The 21,250-nt window shown below is 40.7% G+C and overlaps 1 protein-coding gene across 1 annotated transcript; it reads right to left on the reverse strand.

The window, feature by feature from the left end:
• Positions 1-1,521: 1,521 nt before the first annotated feature.
• Positions 1,522-20,596, reverse strand: LOC140704884 (protein FAM240B). Its single transcript, XM_072992349.2, has 3 exons — positions 20,496-20,596; positions 4,202-4,344; positions 1,522-3,568 (listed from the first exon to the last, which is right to left on the reverse strand). Exons 2-3 carry the CDS (start codon positions 4,339-4,341, stop codon positions 3,484-3,486), a joined length of 225 nt encoding a protein of 74 aa, XP_072848450.1. The 5' UTR covers positions 4,342-4,344; positions 20,496-20,596; the 3' UTR covers positions 1,522-3,483.
• Positions 20,597-21,250: the final 654 nt, after the last annotated feature.

Here is a 21,250-nt window from a genome sequence, read left to right on the forward strand (position 1 = left end):
TAGGCCTTTATATGTCAAAGTAAGCACTTTGAATTGGGCTCGAGCAGCCAGTGTAAATTTTTCAGAACTGGCATGACATGAGTCTGTGTGGTGGCACCACTTACCAGCCGTGTAGCCTGTTTCTATGCCACTTGTAGTCACCAGACTGTTTTCAAAGGCTGCCCCATGTATAGCACATTGCAATAGTCCAGTCTGGTTGTTACCAATGCATGTGTGACTGTTTCCAGGCTCCGCTCATCCAGGTAAGGGCAAAGTTGATGCATTCTCCACAGTTGTAAGAAGGCACCCCTGGGCACCGAGTCCACCTGGGCTTCCAAGGTCAGACCTGGGTAAGGAGCACCCCCAAGCTGCATATCCTGTCCTTTAGGGGGAGTGTAAACCCCTATCTGCTGGAGCACCTACAAGCAGCACTTCCGACTTGTCTGGACTGAGCCTCAGTTTATGGACCCTCATCCAGTCTGTTATCAAGTCTAAGCAGGAGTTCAGAATGGTGACTGCCACACCTGGATTGGTAGAGAATGAGAGGTACAGCTGGGTGTCATCAAGATATTGTTGACTCCTCAGCCCAAACTTCCTAATGACCCCCCCCAGCGGTTTCATGTAGATATTAAATAGCATGGTATAGCGCACTGAGCAACCCAATGATGCAACAGCCATGGATCAGAATTATTGTCCTCCAGCACCACCTTCTGGATCCGATCAGCCAGGTAGGAGTGGAACCACTGTAAAATGGTGCCTCCCATTCCAGCCAATCTATCCAAAAGGACCCCATGGTCGATAGTGTTGAAAGCTGCTGAGAGGTCCAGGAGAATCAACGGGGATGCATTCCCCTGTCTCTCTCCTGGCAAAGGTTGTCAAACAGGGTGACCAAGGCAGTCTCCATCCCATAACCCAGCCTGAAACCCGATTGAAATGGATTTAGATAATCCATTTCATCCAGGAGAGCCTGGAGCTGCTCAGCCACCACACATTCCAACACCTTGCTCAGAAAAGGGAGGTTTGCCACTGGTCAATAGCTGATCACTAGACCTGGGACCAGATTAGGCTTTTTTTAGGTGAATCACATATTTGTCAAGCTGAAGCAGAGTGACATAGCCCCCAAATTACCTTACAGTTGACTGTATGTTCCCACCTTTCCCTCTCCCATTATCAGCATGCTGACAGAAGACATATGGGCATATTTGATCTACATGACAAAAATCCCTGCACCTTTTTGTTTGATATTTGTTAGACATTATTCCCTCCCATCAGCTTGCTATACTTAAAAATACCACCCATGCTTCTAACAAGCAGAAAAGAAGTTGTAGATATAGTTGAGTTTCCAGTGACAAGAAACAGAAATACCGGCAAGATTCTAACATTGGAAAGAGGAACTGTGTCTACATAGCATAATTTTACCAATAATTTCTGCCATAAAGATTCATGGGAGTGTGAACACCATAAGATTTCCCCCCCACTGCTTGTACAGCTTGTTGAATGCGCAAAAGACTCTCACAAAACATAAAACTCACCACACAATAATCTGTTTTCCTATTATTTATTTAGTAAATGCCTTTGGTTAGGAATAACTGTATAACCAAGAGGCTATGGAACAGTATAGAAACACATAGTCAAAAAACTGCAAAATACAGGTATATTTCTAGCATGTATGTGTTTAGTTGTTAGAAAAGTCTCCTATTTGGCACAGGAAAACTGCCCATTAAAAACTAGAGTGCAAGAGGAAGAAACCTGGAGTTGAGGGGAGAAGGTGCTTTTCCAACAAAAGAGATTTTGACTTGTGCATATTTGGATTTGGTCATGATGATCTAGAAAAGGAAGTTCATTTTTACAGACTTTTTGAAAAGTGTGATCTCTTAACTCCAGTCTAAAATGAAGAGAACAAGGAATTATGTACCTCAGAAGGAAGGGAGAACATTTCTGGGTCCTTTTAAAGGAAATAGGTGACAAAATATTCTAAATAAAAATAAAATTAAATAAATATATTTGTCAACGCATTGGACAGAGCAGTATTAATAGCATCCTGTCTAAAACATGCCAGTTGAGAAGATTGGCTGCTACCAGAATTCTTGGCTAGTCACTTTTAACAGTTGTTGGCTTCATGATATTATTCTGTTTCTGATCATGGCACATTGGATGTTCATGGTGTAAAAAGTTGGACAACATAAACAGCCTTATGAAGAAGTCTTAGGGATCGTCCCCACAATTCTTAGGGCATATCTTCACAGTGCCATATTCTTCAGCAGGTGAAATAACTTCAAGTGATTATTTAGATGAATTAAATAACCATTGGGGCACCCAACACCGAAGAATAAGCATAATACTGTATGGTTATTATAATATATGGGTAAGCATAAACAAACAGGATGTCATAGCCAAGGCAGTTTGTACACTGTGCCGAGATTTACTTGTTTAGACCTAATTGCTGGTCTCATCTAAGGAAGACTTCTTAAATCAATGGCTGAATGGTTGGTAGTTCCACACTTAGGAAAATCCCATTGATTCAATGGGCCAATATAGTCTGAATCAATAGCTGGATTTAGGCCACTGAGTGTTGTTATGAGTAACACACTGAGTGGCACATCTGCTGGTCTTCACTGAAGTTCTTGCATTTTTTGACCATTGAACAGGATTGGCTCTATTACTAAGCACAGAAAGAGAGGACAACCTAAGATGGCATCAGATGGCTGGTAGCAAGTGTGGCAACATGTTTGCCATTCTTGCTAAGATCTCCAAAAATTTTCTTCTGCTGAAAGACAAAGTTTTGGGTGCCTCATGGTTGGTGCTTTATCTCCTGTGCTAAGAGTAGACCCACTGAACTCAAAGAAATATATAAGTAATTAGTTATTAATAATCATTTGAATGGGATTGGAACTAGCATACATTTAGCTCATGCTATTCAATATTGTAAAGGGATATATTTCAAAACATAGGATCTACAGCTGTTCTTGAAGACCACATGCTTATCTAGTTAGTGGTGGTGACCATGGAGATATGTTAAACTCAAATTGAGTGAAGGAAGTGCTGACTAGACTCTTCACCTTAAAAGGCCATGAGTGAATAATTTCTTTGAGGAACATATCTGTGGCTGTATATAATTTTGATGAAAAGCTGTAAAATGGCATATCAGAAGTATGTGAAAAACAATCAAGCGGGCAGTTTACCACCTAGGGTCATAATGAATGTTAAAATCTACAACCTCACAATCTCACAATTTCAACAAGAAGAATTAACAGTCAGGATAGCATTTCAGACAATTAATAAGAAAGCTGTGGGGAAAATGTAAAAGCGAAACTGTTTGATAGTTTGAAGACGAACTTGCCAAATAAGTAATCAGACCATAGTACATTCAGATAGCTCCCATAAAAACTCAGTGAAATTTCTAAATGAATGCAAGCCAGATGTGACAGTTTTGCCTCAACACAAACTTTCTTCTTTTAATTTAAGCCATTACTACCAAACACACTAAAAAGCATGATGTTCTCTTCATTTAGGGGATTCTTCCTTCTCATCCTGTTCTTGGAGCATTTTTAATCTTTTTTCCAGCCTTTCTCGCCATTCATTTCTGAGTCTAATGAGAAGAAAGATGTGTGGTCAACATATGAACTGATTAGCAAGAACAACATTGTTAAACACTAGCAATCTCATTTTTAAAGAAGTCTTTGGAGGATGTTCACATGGAATATCCTCTCCACTTTGATCACCATTACATCAATTTATTATCTAAATTTTTCATTATAGGATTTATGGTATGTAAGTCCTACCAAAGTTCAGGTTGACTGGTGAACAGGGCAGAGCTTTTCTTGTAACAGCCCCCTAACTCTACTAGGAAGGTCAGGTTGGCCCATGTTAGCCTAACTCAAGGCCCACAGTCTGTTTACATGTATCTTTGAAATACAGTGTGACTCTCCCAGAGTTTTCTAGGTATAAAGTACTCAGAAGTGGTTTACCAGTCCTCCTGATGGCACTCTGGAGCTATACAGCTTGCCCAAGCCTGCATAGATGTAACTGCTTCATCCACACATGTTCCAGGTGATCTTGTCTGGCCCTAAGCACAGGAAGCAGCAGAACGAGCAAGCAACTGTTCCTATTTTTGGATCCCTGGAATCTCAGCCATATACATTCATTCCATGTGTTTTCATATACAGTATAAGCTTTAAAACCTTGCCAAAGGAAATACTGTGTTATAAAACAACGTACTCACTTGTCCAGTGCACTTCTTTGTTTCCGGTGTTTTTCAGCTTCCAAATGTTGAGTTTGTTTCTCAATTGTCTTTTCCCAGAAGCTCTTAAGTTCACTAGTCTCACATGCAAGTACTTCAGGGCGAAAATATTGACTGTTCATGTTCTGCAAAAAGAAAAGAAACACATACCCCCAGCCCCTTGAGAGTTAAAACATTTTTAACAAAATTTGAACTTTAATAAAGTTTGGGCAATTGCCCTATTTTGCAATGTAGATTTCAGGAGAATAAATGATTTTTTTATTCATAAAGCAAGTGCAGTCCATAATTGTTCACCTAATGGCATCTATGATAAAAATATCTTTCACTTCCGTTTAATTGTTGCTGTGACCTTTTAGATCAAAATACAGGATAAAGTTACTGCTCTCACTCTGGCATATTAATAAGGACATTTTGTGGCATCCATTCGATTAAGAGAAGTAATGGAAAAGCAGCAATGACATTTTCAAGGTATTGCAGAGATACCAATTACTGTAGATTACTAACAGTCTAATTTTCTGTTCTGTAGAAAATTGCAACACATATCAGTCAGTGTATCTTTGGCACTTATGCATCTGGTCCTTTTCTTGGACTTCTTCAATATCTAGAATGAAAACTCAATTTGGTTTCATTGATAAACATATAATTAAAATGTGTCCCCAAGTGCTGCAGCCATTAGGATTCCATATGATATGACTCAAGTTATAACTGGAACCACTGTTTGGTGATGTTGAGCATTAAGGTACTCAGAAACATAGACCAATTTCCTGTTCTGTGTCCTACAATATCTCATGTATAAGGAAGGAAACTAAGAGTTGTGCAGTTTTACCAGAAGGTGGATCTAGATCAGCCTTCTCAAATGTGGTGCCATCAGATGTACAAGTCTAATAACCATACCATCGCCAGTACCAGAAATTAACCTATAACAGCTGTGGTCATCTAGATGTTTCTCACCTGCAAAGCCCATCAGGCCTAGCCAGCATAGCCACAGCATAGAATGATAGATCTTGCAGTCAGGAAGAGGGGCAACTTCCAGGTTCTGGTTACATACCTCTTCCCTCTGGAATAATTTCTTGGACTAACTTAGCTCCTGGTGAGATTCCTGGTTGTGGACCACTGTGCTGAACCCCAGGATGTCTTGCTACATATCTCTCCTCCAACTTGTTTGCCAAATACCTTAGGCATATATCTAACCTACCAAGAGACATGCAATCCATAGTGAGATAATGTGTGTGAGTGTACAGAGGATGAGTAGGAAGTTACGTCAAAAATCATGCTTTGGATTTGATTAGAAATAGTTCAAGCTTTTCCACCCCATGAGGTGGAAGACAGGAAGCTCAGATGTCTATCTTGTGTAGGGCACCATGGCATCATGTGGGACTGTCCCCACATCTGTCATGCGTATGCACACATGCTTGAGATCATAGGGCAACACAGCTGAGCAGCACTCCACCTTGCTCTGATGGAAATGGATGGATTTACTCATTCTCTGCTGTTTGAAGAAGATGCAGCAGCAGCAACAAGATAGCCCTCAATATCACCAGGGCAGGAGGATGAGAAAGTGGGAACACCCAAAGCTCTGTTACGGAGACTGGAGGAGAGAGGAGGAGGAGATGAAGAGGAGCAGTGAGGCTGGCAGTACTGCTGGAGGGCATGTAATTTTTCTCCAGTTGCCCCTCTGACAGTATTTTATCTCTGAGGACCCTTTTAGAGCAGAATGATTGAAGAAGTAGCCAGCTGTGGAGAGGCCTTTGATGGGAGGCATGGGGCTTTCTTTTCCTGTGGTGGTGAGAGAAGAGGACAAGTGTGCAGGTAATGTATGTCTAGAGCACCATTATCTGCTCTTGCTCACCGAATGTCAACATTGCCGTGGTCACTCCTGGCACTCATTATCCCATTCTCCTCTTCAGTGTTCCCATCTTTGCCTTTGGAACAGAGCTGCTTCCTCCTGCTCCTGCTCTTCCACTGCTAAGGAGATGCTACCTTTGCTGCCACCAGTGCTGCCATCTTCTGGGGCAAGAGATGAGGAGGGATGCCTTACTTTCCTACTTCCTTTGTGGCTCCTGTGCATTTAACATGGACCTTTGTCAGTGCTGCTGGAAAGAGACGTTCTTGTTGCCCCTAGTACTACACTGCCAGAGGCAACTCCTCACGAGGCATCAAAACAGGGCTGGCACTGGATTTGATAATGTTCTTACCCTTCACCCCAGCTATTCCATGATGGCATATGCCTAAAGTCCCAACTACATGTTCTAAAATATGTTCTGAAAATATGTCATGCACCTGTCCCTTTACTTTTTAAATACAAGGAAGTGCAAGGAATTGAGGCCACTGTGCACAAGAAGGGGAACTTTCAACATCCCCATGCATTCACCTTCCAGTATTTCCACCCCTCCATGTATGGTTTTGATTAAGGGAGAGGCTCCACTGAGCTTTTAAAAGGGGGGGGGGAATGCCTTATATTGGGGTATGAATATCAGGGCATGGAGCTTAAACCTTCCCTCTACTTGGTAGTGGTCTCAATCCAGTTAAGGGCTTCAGACATATATTTGAAGGTAATTAAAATGCAGAGAGGCAGTTGCATGCAATAACTGTGACACAGGGTTTGTTCCTGAAGTGGTAGGTATCCTTTGACAAGAATCCTGCTTTTTTGATTTGTGTAGGGCTGTGGTTCCCCTGATGTTCTTGGACTAAAACTCCCAGAAGCCTTCACCACTAGCTGTTCTGGCCAGGATTTCTGGGATTTGTAGTCAAAGAGCATATGGGGACCCAAGGTTGGGAACCACTGGTATAGAGGGAAACGTATAAATGATGGGAGCTGTTTTCTGGTTGTTTGTTACAGTCTGAATTGTCCTCTAGTTAAGCAACTGCTTGTGTGACTGGTTGTGTGAGAGGCAGCCCAGAAAATACACATACTGCTTTTTGTGAAAGCCTTTACACGTGCAGAAAACTTCAACTGGGTTTTGCAAGTCAGTCTTTCATTTTACTCTGACCACATGCCTTTGGTTGGTTGATTTTATTTTAAATTTTAAAACTAGATTATATGCAGATTGTTTAGCTACTTATTGGTCCAACCAATGACTATTGCTGGAGAAGTAAGGATTAGAACTGGCTTGTACTTTGAGAGAAATAAAAATGGTGTCGTGGGACCAATGTTCATGAAATGGGCATCTCAAGCAGCAGACCATTCTATTAGGAGAGAAATGGTCATCAAACATACACCAGGGGCCCTTAAATAGTTACAGCTTGATGTACCTATGGTTTTATATGAAGAAACATATTGATTTTTCAGTTAATCATGGCAATATTTAGTTTAATTTCAACTGGGGGTAAAGAAGGCTAACATTTATCCATGATATTGCAGACTCATGTTCTATTAAAAACCTATAATTTATTTTAAAAGGTTAAGTCAATGGGCTTGCCTGCAGCTTTATTGCATTTGCTTCTGGCAGGCACTTCAAGGCAGATTGTATTTTATGGCAGCCCTCATAATACCTATGGGAGTACATTCTTATCCAGAACGAAAAACAATGGCAATACATCAACAGATCAGTAGTGGTTCTGCAACCAAAGTTAGAAAACTGGGACAAGCCTTGTTGTGTGCTTTCAGTTTATTCATATGGGTATAAGGCTTAGTATTCTGCAGAACCTCCTTCATATTTCAGATTGCAGAATATTATCTCTAATATAATGTTTCCAAATAAAAGTGCATAGGATTATGCAACTCATCTTGAAGCTATCTAAGGCAAGACATGCTTCTGAGCTTTCCTATAAGTCTTGTTTCCTATTCTCACCACTAATCTTCTTCCTACTCTTTTCTGCCGTAATCTCCCATGACATCCTAGAGGATGAGCATGTCAGAAAGGAGGAGAAAAGGCAGGAAGAAAGCAGAAGACGGGGTAGTGACAGTGTATAGAGGGAAGAGTGTTGTATGTGGTAAAAACAGTGGCATTTCTTAAGGAATGGTATTTGCTGGGAAATGTGGTATATGGTAAGAAATTTGATCTCTAGTAGCATTTCCTCAAAGAGTGATTCTCAGTCTGTGGTACTAGATGTGGGTTGTCATTTCTAATTACCAATGGAATCATTATTTTTGTATGTGTTTAGTCACAGTAATGACACTTATTCCCAATAATATTTCTGCACCTTTCCCATTTATGATCTTTTTTGCTTTATAGTCACCACAGTAGGAAATTATATTATGATGGTTGTCAGCTACTAATGGAATTACTACTTCTGCTTACTTGTGCTGTTGCAACCTTTTATGTCCTTAAAACTCACCACAAAAATATCAGAATGTGTAAATGAACATATACAGGTCTTTTCTGTAAAACAGTGGGGTTTTTTTGTTTCTGTCATGGTGGGATCACATTTTTTGACTGAGTGGTTGGTGTGACATCAGTTATAAAAGGTACAGGACCCTTGTCATAAGATATATGGATATGGTAAATGCTTGAAGAGAGATTCAGGAAGATTGAAAGGCATGGTTATTTAAATTAATGCTGTTTCATACCCGCTTCTGTCTCTACCAATTTGCCATCACTGGGCTCAGCTGTGCTCATCTGCTACCTTGTCTGTCAACCTTGAGGAAAAGAATACTTCTCCCCATGCATAGACCACCCCGTTGCTCACACAAATCTCATTAGTGTTCGTTTCCTTGCCTGTCACAGTAAGAAAAACAAAGCTGGGAACTACTAATCTTCACATAAATTAAATTATTGGGCTGGAAATACAAAGATCCTGTATGTCAAGAACAGAAATAAACTCTTTGAAGTGGTCTGTTTGTTTTCAGAGCTACTTTAGGCAAGCCCACCAGCTTTGTATGTGCCCAGCAGCATTTTTCACTTTGAACAGTAACCCCAGCCTCCTGTCATGGCATACCATGTCACCGATGCTTTGGTCTTCTCCCCAGTTAGGAAGGATGGCTTACCCTGGGGCTCAGCAAGAGTGCTGTTTAAAGAATAAAGGTACACAGGCTCCTAGTGGGTGCAAAAAATAATTGTTTGGATCATGGGAATCCATCCAAAGTTCATGGGAAACTTTGTGGAAGCTATCCCTATAGAACCGATCCAATGATTTGCTTTCTAGCACTGCACCTGTCCACTCAGAGTATTTGCATTTCACAGAACTCAGAAAAGCTACCTTTTGAGACTCCGGGTTCCCAGAATTCTATAACCAGCATGGCCAATAGCTGTACTGGCAGTTATGGCCCCCAAAATGACATTTTCAAGCTCTGCATTAACAGCTGTACACAGGTGACACAAATTAATCATGTCCAGAAATGCTCTGAATACTTCGAAGTACTGCTTCAGGGTACCTTATTAGTATTCTTTTAGTAGTACTGTGACAGGCACTAGGGTATACTGTTATAACATATAATAGTTTTGTTGCTGTAAAGGAGTCTAGGTTTCAACAGGGATGGGGTGCCATATAAAAAGAGAGCATAGGTTCCCTATACCTTTAATAGTTGCTTGAGAAGGAAATTCCAGCCTGTGCAGCTTTTAAAACAGACTACACCTGCTGAAATGTTCTCTTCCACACAACTAGCAAAGGTAATATTAAAGGAACCTTCTTCTCTTTTTCATCTGGTTACCCAAGACAGGATTTGCTTGGCCTTGAGAAATTGCCTAAATTTCCTTAATGGTCTGAGATTTTGCTTGTGCCACCCAGAGCCTTTGGCAAATTTAAAGGAATGTTCTGGAACAATGAAAAGAAGGGGGGAAAAAGAGAAGAGAAGAAACACAATAAAACCAAGGAAAGAGTGTTAAAAGGGAGGGAAATGTGTTTGGTGGAGCAGCCTGGCTGAGAATGCTTTCTCAATAGCTAAGAAATTGCTGGATAGGGATAGGTGCCACAGGACAGTATCCAGCGGTGGTGTTCTGTGAGTACAAGGCTGATGGCCCAAGCTCTTCTGCCACTTGAGGTTGAAGGGCAAGCACAGCCGTTGCTAGGGCCCCATTTGGCAGCCATTTCTTTCCTTGCAGATGTTTGAGGTTAGTGGCCGTTGACTACCCATCTACTGCTATCACTACTTTGTAATCAAGTAAGATGAGCCGTGTAAAGGGGCCTAGGAAAGGTGGGTGGTAGTTAAGGCAGGAGGGGTGCAAATTTGCTGCTCATCACACCTGGCCACCAGAGTCTACCTCAAGACAGGGCTGATCCTGCATTAGCACAAAAGTCCTACCACTTGTGGGAATCCTGTTTTGATCTTTATACGAGAGTCAGATCCAATATTTTCAACCCACCTGCACAACCTGTTGCTCAAGGCTTTGCAAACAATGTGCCACAAAACATGACAGAATTGATGATCACAATCAGCTACACGTCATTTTAGTCACTTATGCTCACAGCTGTGCAGACTCTAGAGGAACAATTTCAGTTCTTGCAATCTTTCCGCTGGCTTAATATGAGATATAAGCTGTACCTTATAAGCTCTGAAAAATGCTACTTAGGGGTCTCGTGTACAACACATGAATTGCTGCTGCTTAGTAGTGCTCTTATGTTACCTTTCTCCACCAGTGCTCAACTGGTATGTCAGTAAATAAACTCAAATATTACAGAAATTACTTAAGTACTCCATAATCCAAACAGAGTAAGCATTGCCCTTTGAACTTCTCATTGCTCATAGAAGAGAGGAAGTACATAAATTGTTATAGTAACCCTATAACAAGGCCTGTTTTGCTAAAATTGCAATCAAACAAAATTCAAACAGAAGGGAATGGACTGCCCCTTGTCTGGACATGCCTTAATGTGTGCATTACACAGTACTCTCTGCACATGTGAGGATTCCTATATATGTGGCCCTGAGCCCCTTCTCTTCCTGTGTATTGTGTGTCTCCCTTTACAACTGGGGCCATCATCCATTGCAGCTCCTATAACCCTTTATCACTGGCTAGGCTGGCTGGGAATTGTAGACCAGAAACATCTGGAAGGGCACAGTGCTCCAACCCTGCTTTGCAGCTCCAGTATCAAGAACATTTGTGGCAAAAATTGAAATCTTCTGCAGAAATTTGGTGAAGTGGCCTGAACCAGCCTGGAAGCACACTGCAGGTGGGGGGTCTCTCTGTGTGTGTCCTGCTGGATGGTTTCTCTTTGTGTGGTCAATTATACATTTTTTTTTAAAAAAAGTGAATGCCACATCAGAATCTTATCCAAGCTGGTGTCTTTCTGGTATGTTGAACTCCTTTATGATGGACACTATAGTTCAACATTTCTGAGGGCCCCAGATGGGGAAAGGCTGATGGAACATGTTGTCTAGTCATTCATGTTGTTAAACAAATAGTTGTGGGTCCATGTAGTTCACTTTCAGTTACTTCAATGTAGCTGAACATCACTCTGAGCTCTGAAAATTTAGGATTGTGGGTAACAGTTGGGGACCTAAGAATGATCAAGGAATTGCTATCCTATACTTAATTTAGTATGTGTCAATCATTTGGCTGTTTACATATCCCACAACAGGAATAGCAAACAGTATGTTAGAAAACTGGAATGTTTAACTTTAACCAGGCACTGGCTGTAGCACTATATTCAGGATCTTGTAAATGTGTCACGATGTGTAGACAGTAATGTTTTGTTAAACTATGCAAAATGTTTCAAGTAGTCCTCTTGTAAATCTCTGGGGTTAGGCCTGACCTGAGCTGGCCTGTTACAGCTGCATTAGTTCTCACTAAATGAGATTTAATTTAAGCTGCTGGTGACAGGCCTCCTAAAGGACAACAATGAGAAACCTGCTCTCAGGCAATCATTTCTGACATAGCATGGGTGGTAAACAAGCCAAACAGATGCATCAGCTGCCAAAGGGAAGAAATAAACTGGATGGACTTCAGAAAGTGTTTTTAGTACACAAGATAACACAGGAAGGCTTATTTTTAGGTTTAATCATATTAGAATCCATTGATTATTTTTAGATTGAATTTGTGAAGGTAGGTCTCGCAGGGACTGGAAAATTATGTTACCGAAGAGGTTGAGTGGAAATTTGGAAATGCCACTAATGTTGTTATGTGGAAAGGAAGACTGAGTGTGAGCATCTTGATTCGTTTGCTCACTATAAGGTAGGAGAGAAGTAGCAGAATGAAGATGCTTCCATTTAGCTTTTACAGCTAATCTCAATAATATATAGTGTGGTATGAGGAACAAGTTTTGTGATACTGTTCTATTGCTAGACCAAACATGAAAGGTCCCATGTTGGAAACGGAACAGAATCCTTGTTTGTGGAAGGCAAAGACATCAAAGGGAGACCTTCTCTAATTTTCCATGTGCTTGATCGGGGGACATTTGATACCAGAGTGCTTTCAGTTCGCGAGATAGTGAGTGGCTGTCTCATGTACTGATGTGTACAGTGTATGTCTGATATTTCTGTATCTGATGTGTATATCTCACATACTTTTATTGGTGTGTTTTATATTTTAATGCCTGTACTCATTTTATATATTGCTTCTGCTCCATTGTCAACTGCATGGAGTCCTCTTTCTGAAACCTAGATATGTCTTTGTGAGGCATGCTGTTATGGGGCCAATGCCTCAATGACAATTATATAATGAACCATATGCAACAGAAGAACAGAGAAACAATGATGAATTGACAGGCCAATGTAATAATGTTTCTGAAGGTCTCGCTCCTAAAATCTTGAAGTGGGAAGCAAATATATTCTTAATGGGAAAAAGAGCACTATTAGCTAAACCACAGAGGGGACAAAAGTGAGTTCACCTGGTGATCTGCACTGCACTATATAGGTTTGAAACCCGATCAGAGCTGCCTTAGATTTCAAGGTCAGAGCCTATCCAGAGGATAAAACTCAGAGTCTGAGTCTGGGATCTGGCAACCCTACCTTTCATACGAGGTGCTAGATCACATGTGGACAAAGTGTAGTCATAGGAATGTTGTTGGAGTGGATTGCAATTCCCATCAGCTCTAGTCAGCTCAGCCAATGGTAACAAAATCTGGGAGTGGCACTTTTACCCTCCTTATCCTAAAATCCAGTAAATTAATAGAGGGGCAGAAAGATCATCAGCCAATGATTCAAGTCATGCTTGCAAATGAAACAATTCTTTTGTTGACTGTGCCATCTTCTTGCCAATGTTAGCTGATGAATGGTTCCCTTGGTTGGTGAGTGCTGAAGAATCTAGGGCTTTTGTTGATGGAGCACATGATCTATGTAATGCGCCTGATTTGTCACTGATGGCACTGGTGTTTTACCCACCAGCCATATGATACAAGGCTTGTCTTGGTAAGTCTAATGGTGAAATCTATGAATGTATGTGTTTTTTGTCTCTCCCTGAAAGTACATGTTATTTTTATTTGGGTTTGTCCCGGGTGTGATGTATAGGGGTAAGGTGCTTTTCCGTGAAGTTCATTTCAGTGATCAGGCTTCTTGATTGGAGGCGTTTAGTTCACAATCAATTAGTACGGAAACACATATGACAAGAACAGTTTCTAGAAGAGAAGCTGCAACATAGAAATCATTTCTTGAATATTCACTGAAAGCATTTTAGGACTTTCTCCAGAGAAGTGGTGAAGTTTCATCACAAATCTTGGTATGCCCTCTGCTCTTTGTGACAAACTGGGATACACTGGGGAAAAGCCAGATGGAACTTTTTCCCCACGTGGAAGATCTGTAGATCCTTTCAGCTGGAGGCCTTAGCAAATTAATCAACACAGCTGATATCTGTAAACTGCACAAGAAGCCTGTAGTAATTACTGCCTGTCCAAATGGACTTGCTGCTTTAGTGTCCATGGCCAGATAGCTTTTCAATGAAGAATATTCCTTTCTTTTCATTAAACATTCAACAAGCAAGTACCTTTGCATGCACATTCAATTTGGCAGTGCATAACTAATGGCTATAATCCAGGAAAGGGTTAGGTGTGCTTCTACTCCGTTAGTTCAATGGGATTAAGTGTGCCTAAACTCTGCTGGATTGTAGCCACTTGATAAATCGCTTTCACTCAGCAAAGAGAAAGCTATTTATTAGGCAGGATTGTCATTTGGTGCCGGTGTAGAAAAAAGAAAATATGAGTAATAGTGATTCTGGAATTCTGTTCCAGGACCTTCAGTCTCAGTCTAACTGATCCCACAGGGGTGTTATGAGGATTAAACAGAATAAGGGAAGCAGGTGTGCCACTTGAAGAAATGGAAAAAAAATGTAAGATGTAAATGTAATAGACAAAATTGATGAAATGAAGATGGACCAATACTCATGGCAATGTGAGAAAAATATTAAAATTATCCTGTCTGAATGACTTGACATCAGCATTCAGTTGTCAAGATTTCAGTGAGGCTACCTCTGAGTCTACCCTGTTTCCCTGAAAATAAGACCTAACCCAAAAATAAGCCCTAGTATGATTTTTCAGGATGCTCGTAATATAAGCCCTGCCCCCCAAAATAAGCCCCAGTTAAGTGAAACTCTGCCCTCCACCATTGTGCAGCAAACAGAAGATGATGACTTGACTGTAAAATAAAACATCCCCTGAAAATAAGCCCTAATGTGTTTTTTGGAGCAAAAATTAATATAAGACCCTGTCTTATTTTCAGGGAAATGTGGTAACTCCAGCTTCTTCTTCTTTCTTAACATTTAAGGGGGAAGAAGCACAGAAGGATGCCAGTAAAAAAATTCACTGTGATTTTGAGGTTTTTAAAAATAATGTGAACTGCTGGATAGTTTAGTTAATGTTTTAAGTGGTTTAAGTCTCTCCCTGCAGAGTCAAAGGTTGAGAGTTCGATTCCCCACTGTGCCTCCTTGACAGGGGCTGGACTAGATGATCCACAGGGTGCCTTCCGTCTCTGCAGTTCTAAGATTATTATTATATATTATTACATGGGTTTATGCCATTTTTGAGTCCTGAGGTGCTTCAGGGGCTTACCTATAGTTCAGTTTCCTTAGAAGGAATTCATTGAAGACTTATGGTGTTCCTGTAATTTAAGATTTATTTACACATATGTAGAGGATGAGCATAAAATGAGATCTGATGGTGTCAGCATTCTGGCTGATTTTGGTTGCACATCATACTTCCAGGAGAACACAAAGTGCTAAAGAATTTCCTGCAGAGATCGCTTAGCTCTGCTTCCTCCTCGAGACAGTGATCCAGCAACAACTGACTTCCTTCAACACACAAAAAAATCTCACTTATTTCATCTCCTTTGGTTCTGGAAGGATGGGCAGGAGACATTAGTACTCTCTGCCTGTCATCAGTTCCTTCATAGGTCGTCTTAGCTCCTACTGAAACACATCTGGTTTTCCAACCTTGGAGTGGTGACTTTTTTGCTTCCTGCAGTCTGTCACCTGAGGCAACTGCATCACTTTAACTAACAGCAGAGCCAGCAGTGGCTAAAAATTGTCATTTCTGGTCCCCCTAGTGGCATTTTGTTGTTTGATCCTTTAAAGTGGTTCTTTTTGTAGTTTAAACTTGTCTCTTGAACTTGGCACTTTTCAGATGCCTGGAACTACAAATCCCACAATTTAATTACTAGTGGGGGATGTTAGAAGTTTTAATCCAACACATCTGGACATACTATGATAGACAACAATCTAAAACATGGCTTTTGCTACCTATGCAATTCAGTATTGTCATTGATCTGCCTCCGTCTTCCCCTTTTCCTTCTGCCTGCCCCCAGCAGGCTTACATTGTTCACTCATCCTTTAAAACACCGTGAATTGTTTGTCTGAATTGGAAAATATTAATAAGGAGAGAGATCTTTATTCCAATTACAGGACACTGTCATAACACAATAATAAAGTGCAGCAATTAAGTAGCTACAAATATTGGCTGTTAGATCAAGGGTACTAATCATCTCTATGAAGGCGTATCTGCTTGCAAGTCTCTCTCCCTCTTGACCCCCTCTCAATCTGCACTTTGTTTCTGGCTGATTCCATATGCTAATGGTAATGTCACACTAGGACCAAGGATTTTATAACAAAGGAGCCCCCTCCCTTGTACAGTAGTTGTTTCATGATCAACTCCCCATGTCCTTCTCCTAGCCACGGCCTGGAACCTTTATGCAGCTCCACTGCTGGTTACAACACCAATAAAACATATAAACTGAAACAACAGAAGCTGTGCCTAAATGTTAAATGAATTAGGACCTAATCAAGTTAAGCTACCATTTTAATTTTGTTTGGCTTTCATTGGGGTTAAAGTTAATAAACTTGCCTAATGAGTTCAAATGAACATGTATTCCACAGTCCACTCATAATTTAGGGAACCATTCCTTACAATATTTTAAATCTTTTCAATGTGTTCTGAGTTTTTTCAGTAGAATTACCAGCTGTGTTTTGCCATGGTTTCCTGTGACCAATTTCATCATGAAGCCACAATATGACAATCCTTCAAAGGCATTTCACTTCCTTGTAAACTCCATAGTATATTGATCTGTTATCTTTTGGTTAGGAAATAATACGACTATGATATAACAGAAGACTTGTGCGAGGGGGGGGGCTTCTGATCGCTGCATGCATTATGCTCAATGATATGTGCAAGACAACTATTATATTTAATGCTTGGATACAGTTCACCACTGGCATGAGGCTGGAGTGCAGCATCACTTTTATAAGGGCACGGCTTGATGTTTGCTCCAGTGATTCCTTCCCCTCCTGCAACTTTTTGCTTCAGCAATAATAGCAGTAACTTGGCCTTTTCATTTTATCCCTCAAACAAATCAAAACAAAACGCCAGTCTCCACTGTGACTTTGTCTATGCTTGAAATATTGATTGGGATAAAACAGATACAGCATTAATGCAGTTCCTCAACTTGCCCCACATATGTACAGATATGTAGGCCAAACCAGTTCCCACACTTGGCCTTTAGGAAGGCAAGTCTGGCTTTCTGAAATCTACTTTAGTGGCAGATATTTGTGTGTGTGTTTTTTTTAATATATAGGGAATTGGCATAGTGGTTATAGAGGCTGAGTTGCGGATCAGAAAACTCCTGGTTTGAAACTTGATCATGCTGTACTGGACCCTCCGGTAGAGTGGTCACACAGTTCTTTCAGGTATACCTGCTAAAATTTGCTCTTCTGCATAATTGTTCAGTAACCGTGTCCTTGTTTTCATGTGACCACCTTGCTGTCAAGGTGTTATCTGAAGCAATGGGCCAAATGGTGCTTCCATGCTCGCTGTCGATCACCTTAGGGCAGCAGGCTAATTCAAGAGATGCATAGCGCTGTCCTGTGGAACCTCACCTGAACTTCCTGTCCTCTCTAGCATCTGCTTCCTGAGGGGCACATTTCAATCTGGCTAATGATAGGACTGGCCTTGCTATGATGAACACACTAAGCAGTTTTAGAGAAGCAACTCTCTTGTAGCTTAAGTAACTGCCTCCTCCCCCTCAATACGTACCTGAGATAATAAGATTGATCTAACTTCCAGGGATGTAATGCATGCAATTTTTTGAACACTTGAAAGGACTATACAAATAGTTCTGACTGTTATATTAGTGCATTTTCATCCTTCCGCTCCCCCCCCCGCCTTCATAAATATTATAAAGAGAGAGAGGCTGGAAGAAATCATTATTGATGCCATTGCCTCTACCTGCCATACAAACACTGCTGCCCAATTTCCTCCAGCATTTGGGAGATCTAGTGCAGCACTCCAGTGTCATGAAAACACGACACTGCATGCACATTTTCAGAGTAAGGAGAGTGCTTTCAAATCAACTCCACCAAATTTAAGATGCTAAGAAAGTCTTCTCTTCATTTTAGCAATGCCATTAATTTTACTGAAAATACTTTGATGGGCAGTTTTTCCTTTCCTGAAATGATTTCAACAATGAGATTTCAGACTTCCACAGTCAGCTCAGAATAAAACTGAATAAACATTGTTGCTTTTCCTCCAAACCCTGCTGCGTGTATTTCTCACTTTTTAAGTTTCTTCTTGGTACTATTACCAGGCAAGAAAAAAAATACAATTCCCTCCTCTGACTCACCCTCAGTGGCAACCTACCTCATGACATTCTTTTGAGGGTAAAAATTGATAGGCTTGGTGGGCATTTTCTTTTTTTAGAAGTTGATGGAATTAATACTCGAATAAATATATGGAAATTCGTAGTGCCTTCTATGACCTGTTTTCTCACTGGGATGTTTTTTTGGCCGCAGTTGTTTTTTCCCCCAGTAAAATTAGCATGCTGCTTTTCTATTATTATTTTTTTAAACAAAATTTAATTGACCGGCTTCTTTTGCAGATTTTATGTGGCATGTGCCACATGGATGTTTTTAAGGCAGAATATTTATAAAAATAAGTAGCTACTAATAAAAGAGCACCCCTGTGATATAGCAGTTAGAATTTTAGACTCCAAGTTGAGAGATCTAGGTTCAGTTTCATACATTCAGGACAATTTCATACATTCAGGAAACATTCAAGACAACCTCAGGTCAGTCACTAGGTCCTACTCTGATTTACCTCACAGGTTTGTTTTGACGATAAAACATACAGGATGCTTCTTCTGCACTGGAGGAATGATAACAATGGTGAAATTGAGTAGTACAACGATATTATGAGGGTGACTCTGCAAGTGGGAGGGCATATATGTTTTAGGATAGCTCAATAGATATGCCTGTTACCCCAACAACAAGTCGGTTGCTGGAATTGCTGTTTACTGATACAAACAAAAGCAATTTCCACGTTCTGTGACTACACTGAGAAAAACAGTTGGGGAAATAAATGTATGGACTACACCTCAGGAATGTGTTCAGCTGTTGATACTGGGCCAATATTTCCAAAATATTGATTTACACTTTCTTTTTGCAATCAAAGTGACAATCCTATAGCCATTTCTCCCCAAATAAGCTCCCACGAACTCAGCGGGGCTTATTTCCAAGAAGACAAACATAATTTTGCATTGCACAAGTATGCCTTTCTCTTGGTTACTGAAGGCAATATGAGACAGTATTTGGTCAGAATGAGGGGTTAAAAGCATTCATCACAGTTATAACACTTGGATGTCTAAGAAACTCTACCTATCATCCAATAGCTAGGAGTAAGCCCCATGCATCCCAGTGATTTTCAAAAGACCTGTGTAGGATTGCACTGGCAAACTGTCTTTGTCATAATGAAGTTCAAAAGAAGTAAATTTTGATCTGGGCAGTTTTGTACATGTATGTTTATAATTTGATAACCGAAACATTAGCTTATATATGAAACAGCTATTGTAGGTGCTTTCTTCTCCTCTTGCTTCCAGACAGTTCACAGAGTACATCTGAAAGTGAATTATGAGTATTATATGATGTATTCCCATGTGTGGATCATTTTTATTATTCCAAGGAAGTGTCCTTCAAGTTGACTCTTGGATCCTCAGGGCCAAACTATGCATTACAGATAGTCTATCATTAGATCATGAAATTTCCTAACTACTAAAAACAGAAGTTTATTGTCAGAATGACTTCCCATATTTTGCCAATTAACTTGCTTTGTTTTGCATATGGCCATCGGGAGGTAAACATGGGCTTCATTTGCAAATATGATTACTCAAGCAATGAACATCTGCAGTATGTACAGCTCTTGAACACTTAATGGGTCTCAATTTCTAATAATGGGCAATCCATAACATAGAATTTAGCCTTCAGAGAGACAAGCAGAACTACGTAACTTCTACTAGCAGAGGATACTGTGTTCCCATGATAGTGAGAAAAGAGCTTTCCGCAATGTTCTCTCTACAGAGAATGATCCAAAAAAATCATTTTCATCATAGAACCAAAGAATCGTGGAGCTGGAAGGAACTCAAAGGATCACCGAGTCCAACACCCTGCTGAAGCAGGAAATTCACAACTAAAAATCTTTGACAGGTGGTCATCTAGTCTCTATTTAAAAGCCTCCAATGAAGGAGAGTCCACCACTCTTTGAAGCAGTGTATTCCTTTGTCAAACAGATTTTGCTGTCAACATGTTCTTTCCAATGTTTAAGCAAAATCTACTTTCTTGTAATTTGGATCCATTACATCTGATCCTACCCTCTGGAGCTACAGAAGTACATAAGGTTTCAGAGGCCAGGAACGTGGCTGACTCAGCTATGTGGCACATCAGACTCTGTTACACAGAAACTTTCTGTGATATTTTGTCCACTGGCTGTGGCAGGGGACAGAATCCTAGCATCTCTTTTATGCCAACACTACTGAGCGGTATCAGAATGGTGACAAACTGGGCAGCTTTCCCAGGCTTTCTCTCATGCTCTTAAATTTATTTATCAGAACTGAACTATGTATTTAATCGTAAGCATCCAACAGCACCTCTCCCTTTGCGGCATGCATCAACAAAATGCAAGCGATCCATAGGGCACACAAACACACCTTACTTACATTTAAGGTGGTCTCTTATATGTAGATGACAAGTATTTACAATAATGATCCTTGCTTCAGTGAAAGAGGTGTGAGGCGTGAGAGCAGCAATGAAATACATACCTCTGTACTTTTTATTTGAAGTCTGTGGTGGGGGAGGGCCACATAAATCCTTCATCATCCAAAGTCTATTTTGAAATAAGCAGAGGACCAAATTCATTTCCTGAGCATTGCAGCCCCCTGCCTGGGATTGCCAGAAAACACAGCCCTCTTCCCTGTATCTGTCCCTCCTACATTAGCAGATGCCACTCAGAGAGCAGAGGTGACCTTGGAAGAGGCTGGAGATCAAGAGGACATTCAGGAGGGCACGCTGAAGACCTCCTGTTGCAAAAGAGGAAAGTTCCATACCACCTTAATGAAAGATGCAACAGAGGATGTAGAAACCTCACATGGTTTCAGGGTGAATTCCAAGTGCTTTGTTGAGCAGCTAATAGAGTAAACATATTCAAAGTCATGAATGACCTGAATACCAATAAAAAGAAGGAAGACAAGAAGGATTATTTCTACAGAGAACCCAAGTTCTATATTAAGGGTGGCAATGCATGGCCCTTTAGGTGCTGTTGAACTGCAGTTCCCGTCATCCAGAATAACTAATAGTGGGGCCTGATGGGACCTAAAGTCCAGGAACATCTGGAGCAGCCACATGCATTTGAGAAGCATTACTCCCATTCCCATTCCCATTCCATGCCATGAACAGTTGGATTCTGAGATGTGCA

This window comes from Pogona vitticeps, chromosome 2, assembly GCF_051106095.1.
Source record: "Pogona vitticeps strain Pit_001003342236 chromosome 2, PviZW2.1, whole genome shotgun sequence".
NCBI lineage: Eukaryota > Metazoa > Chordata > Lepidosauria > Squamata > Agamidae > Pogona > Pogona vitticeps.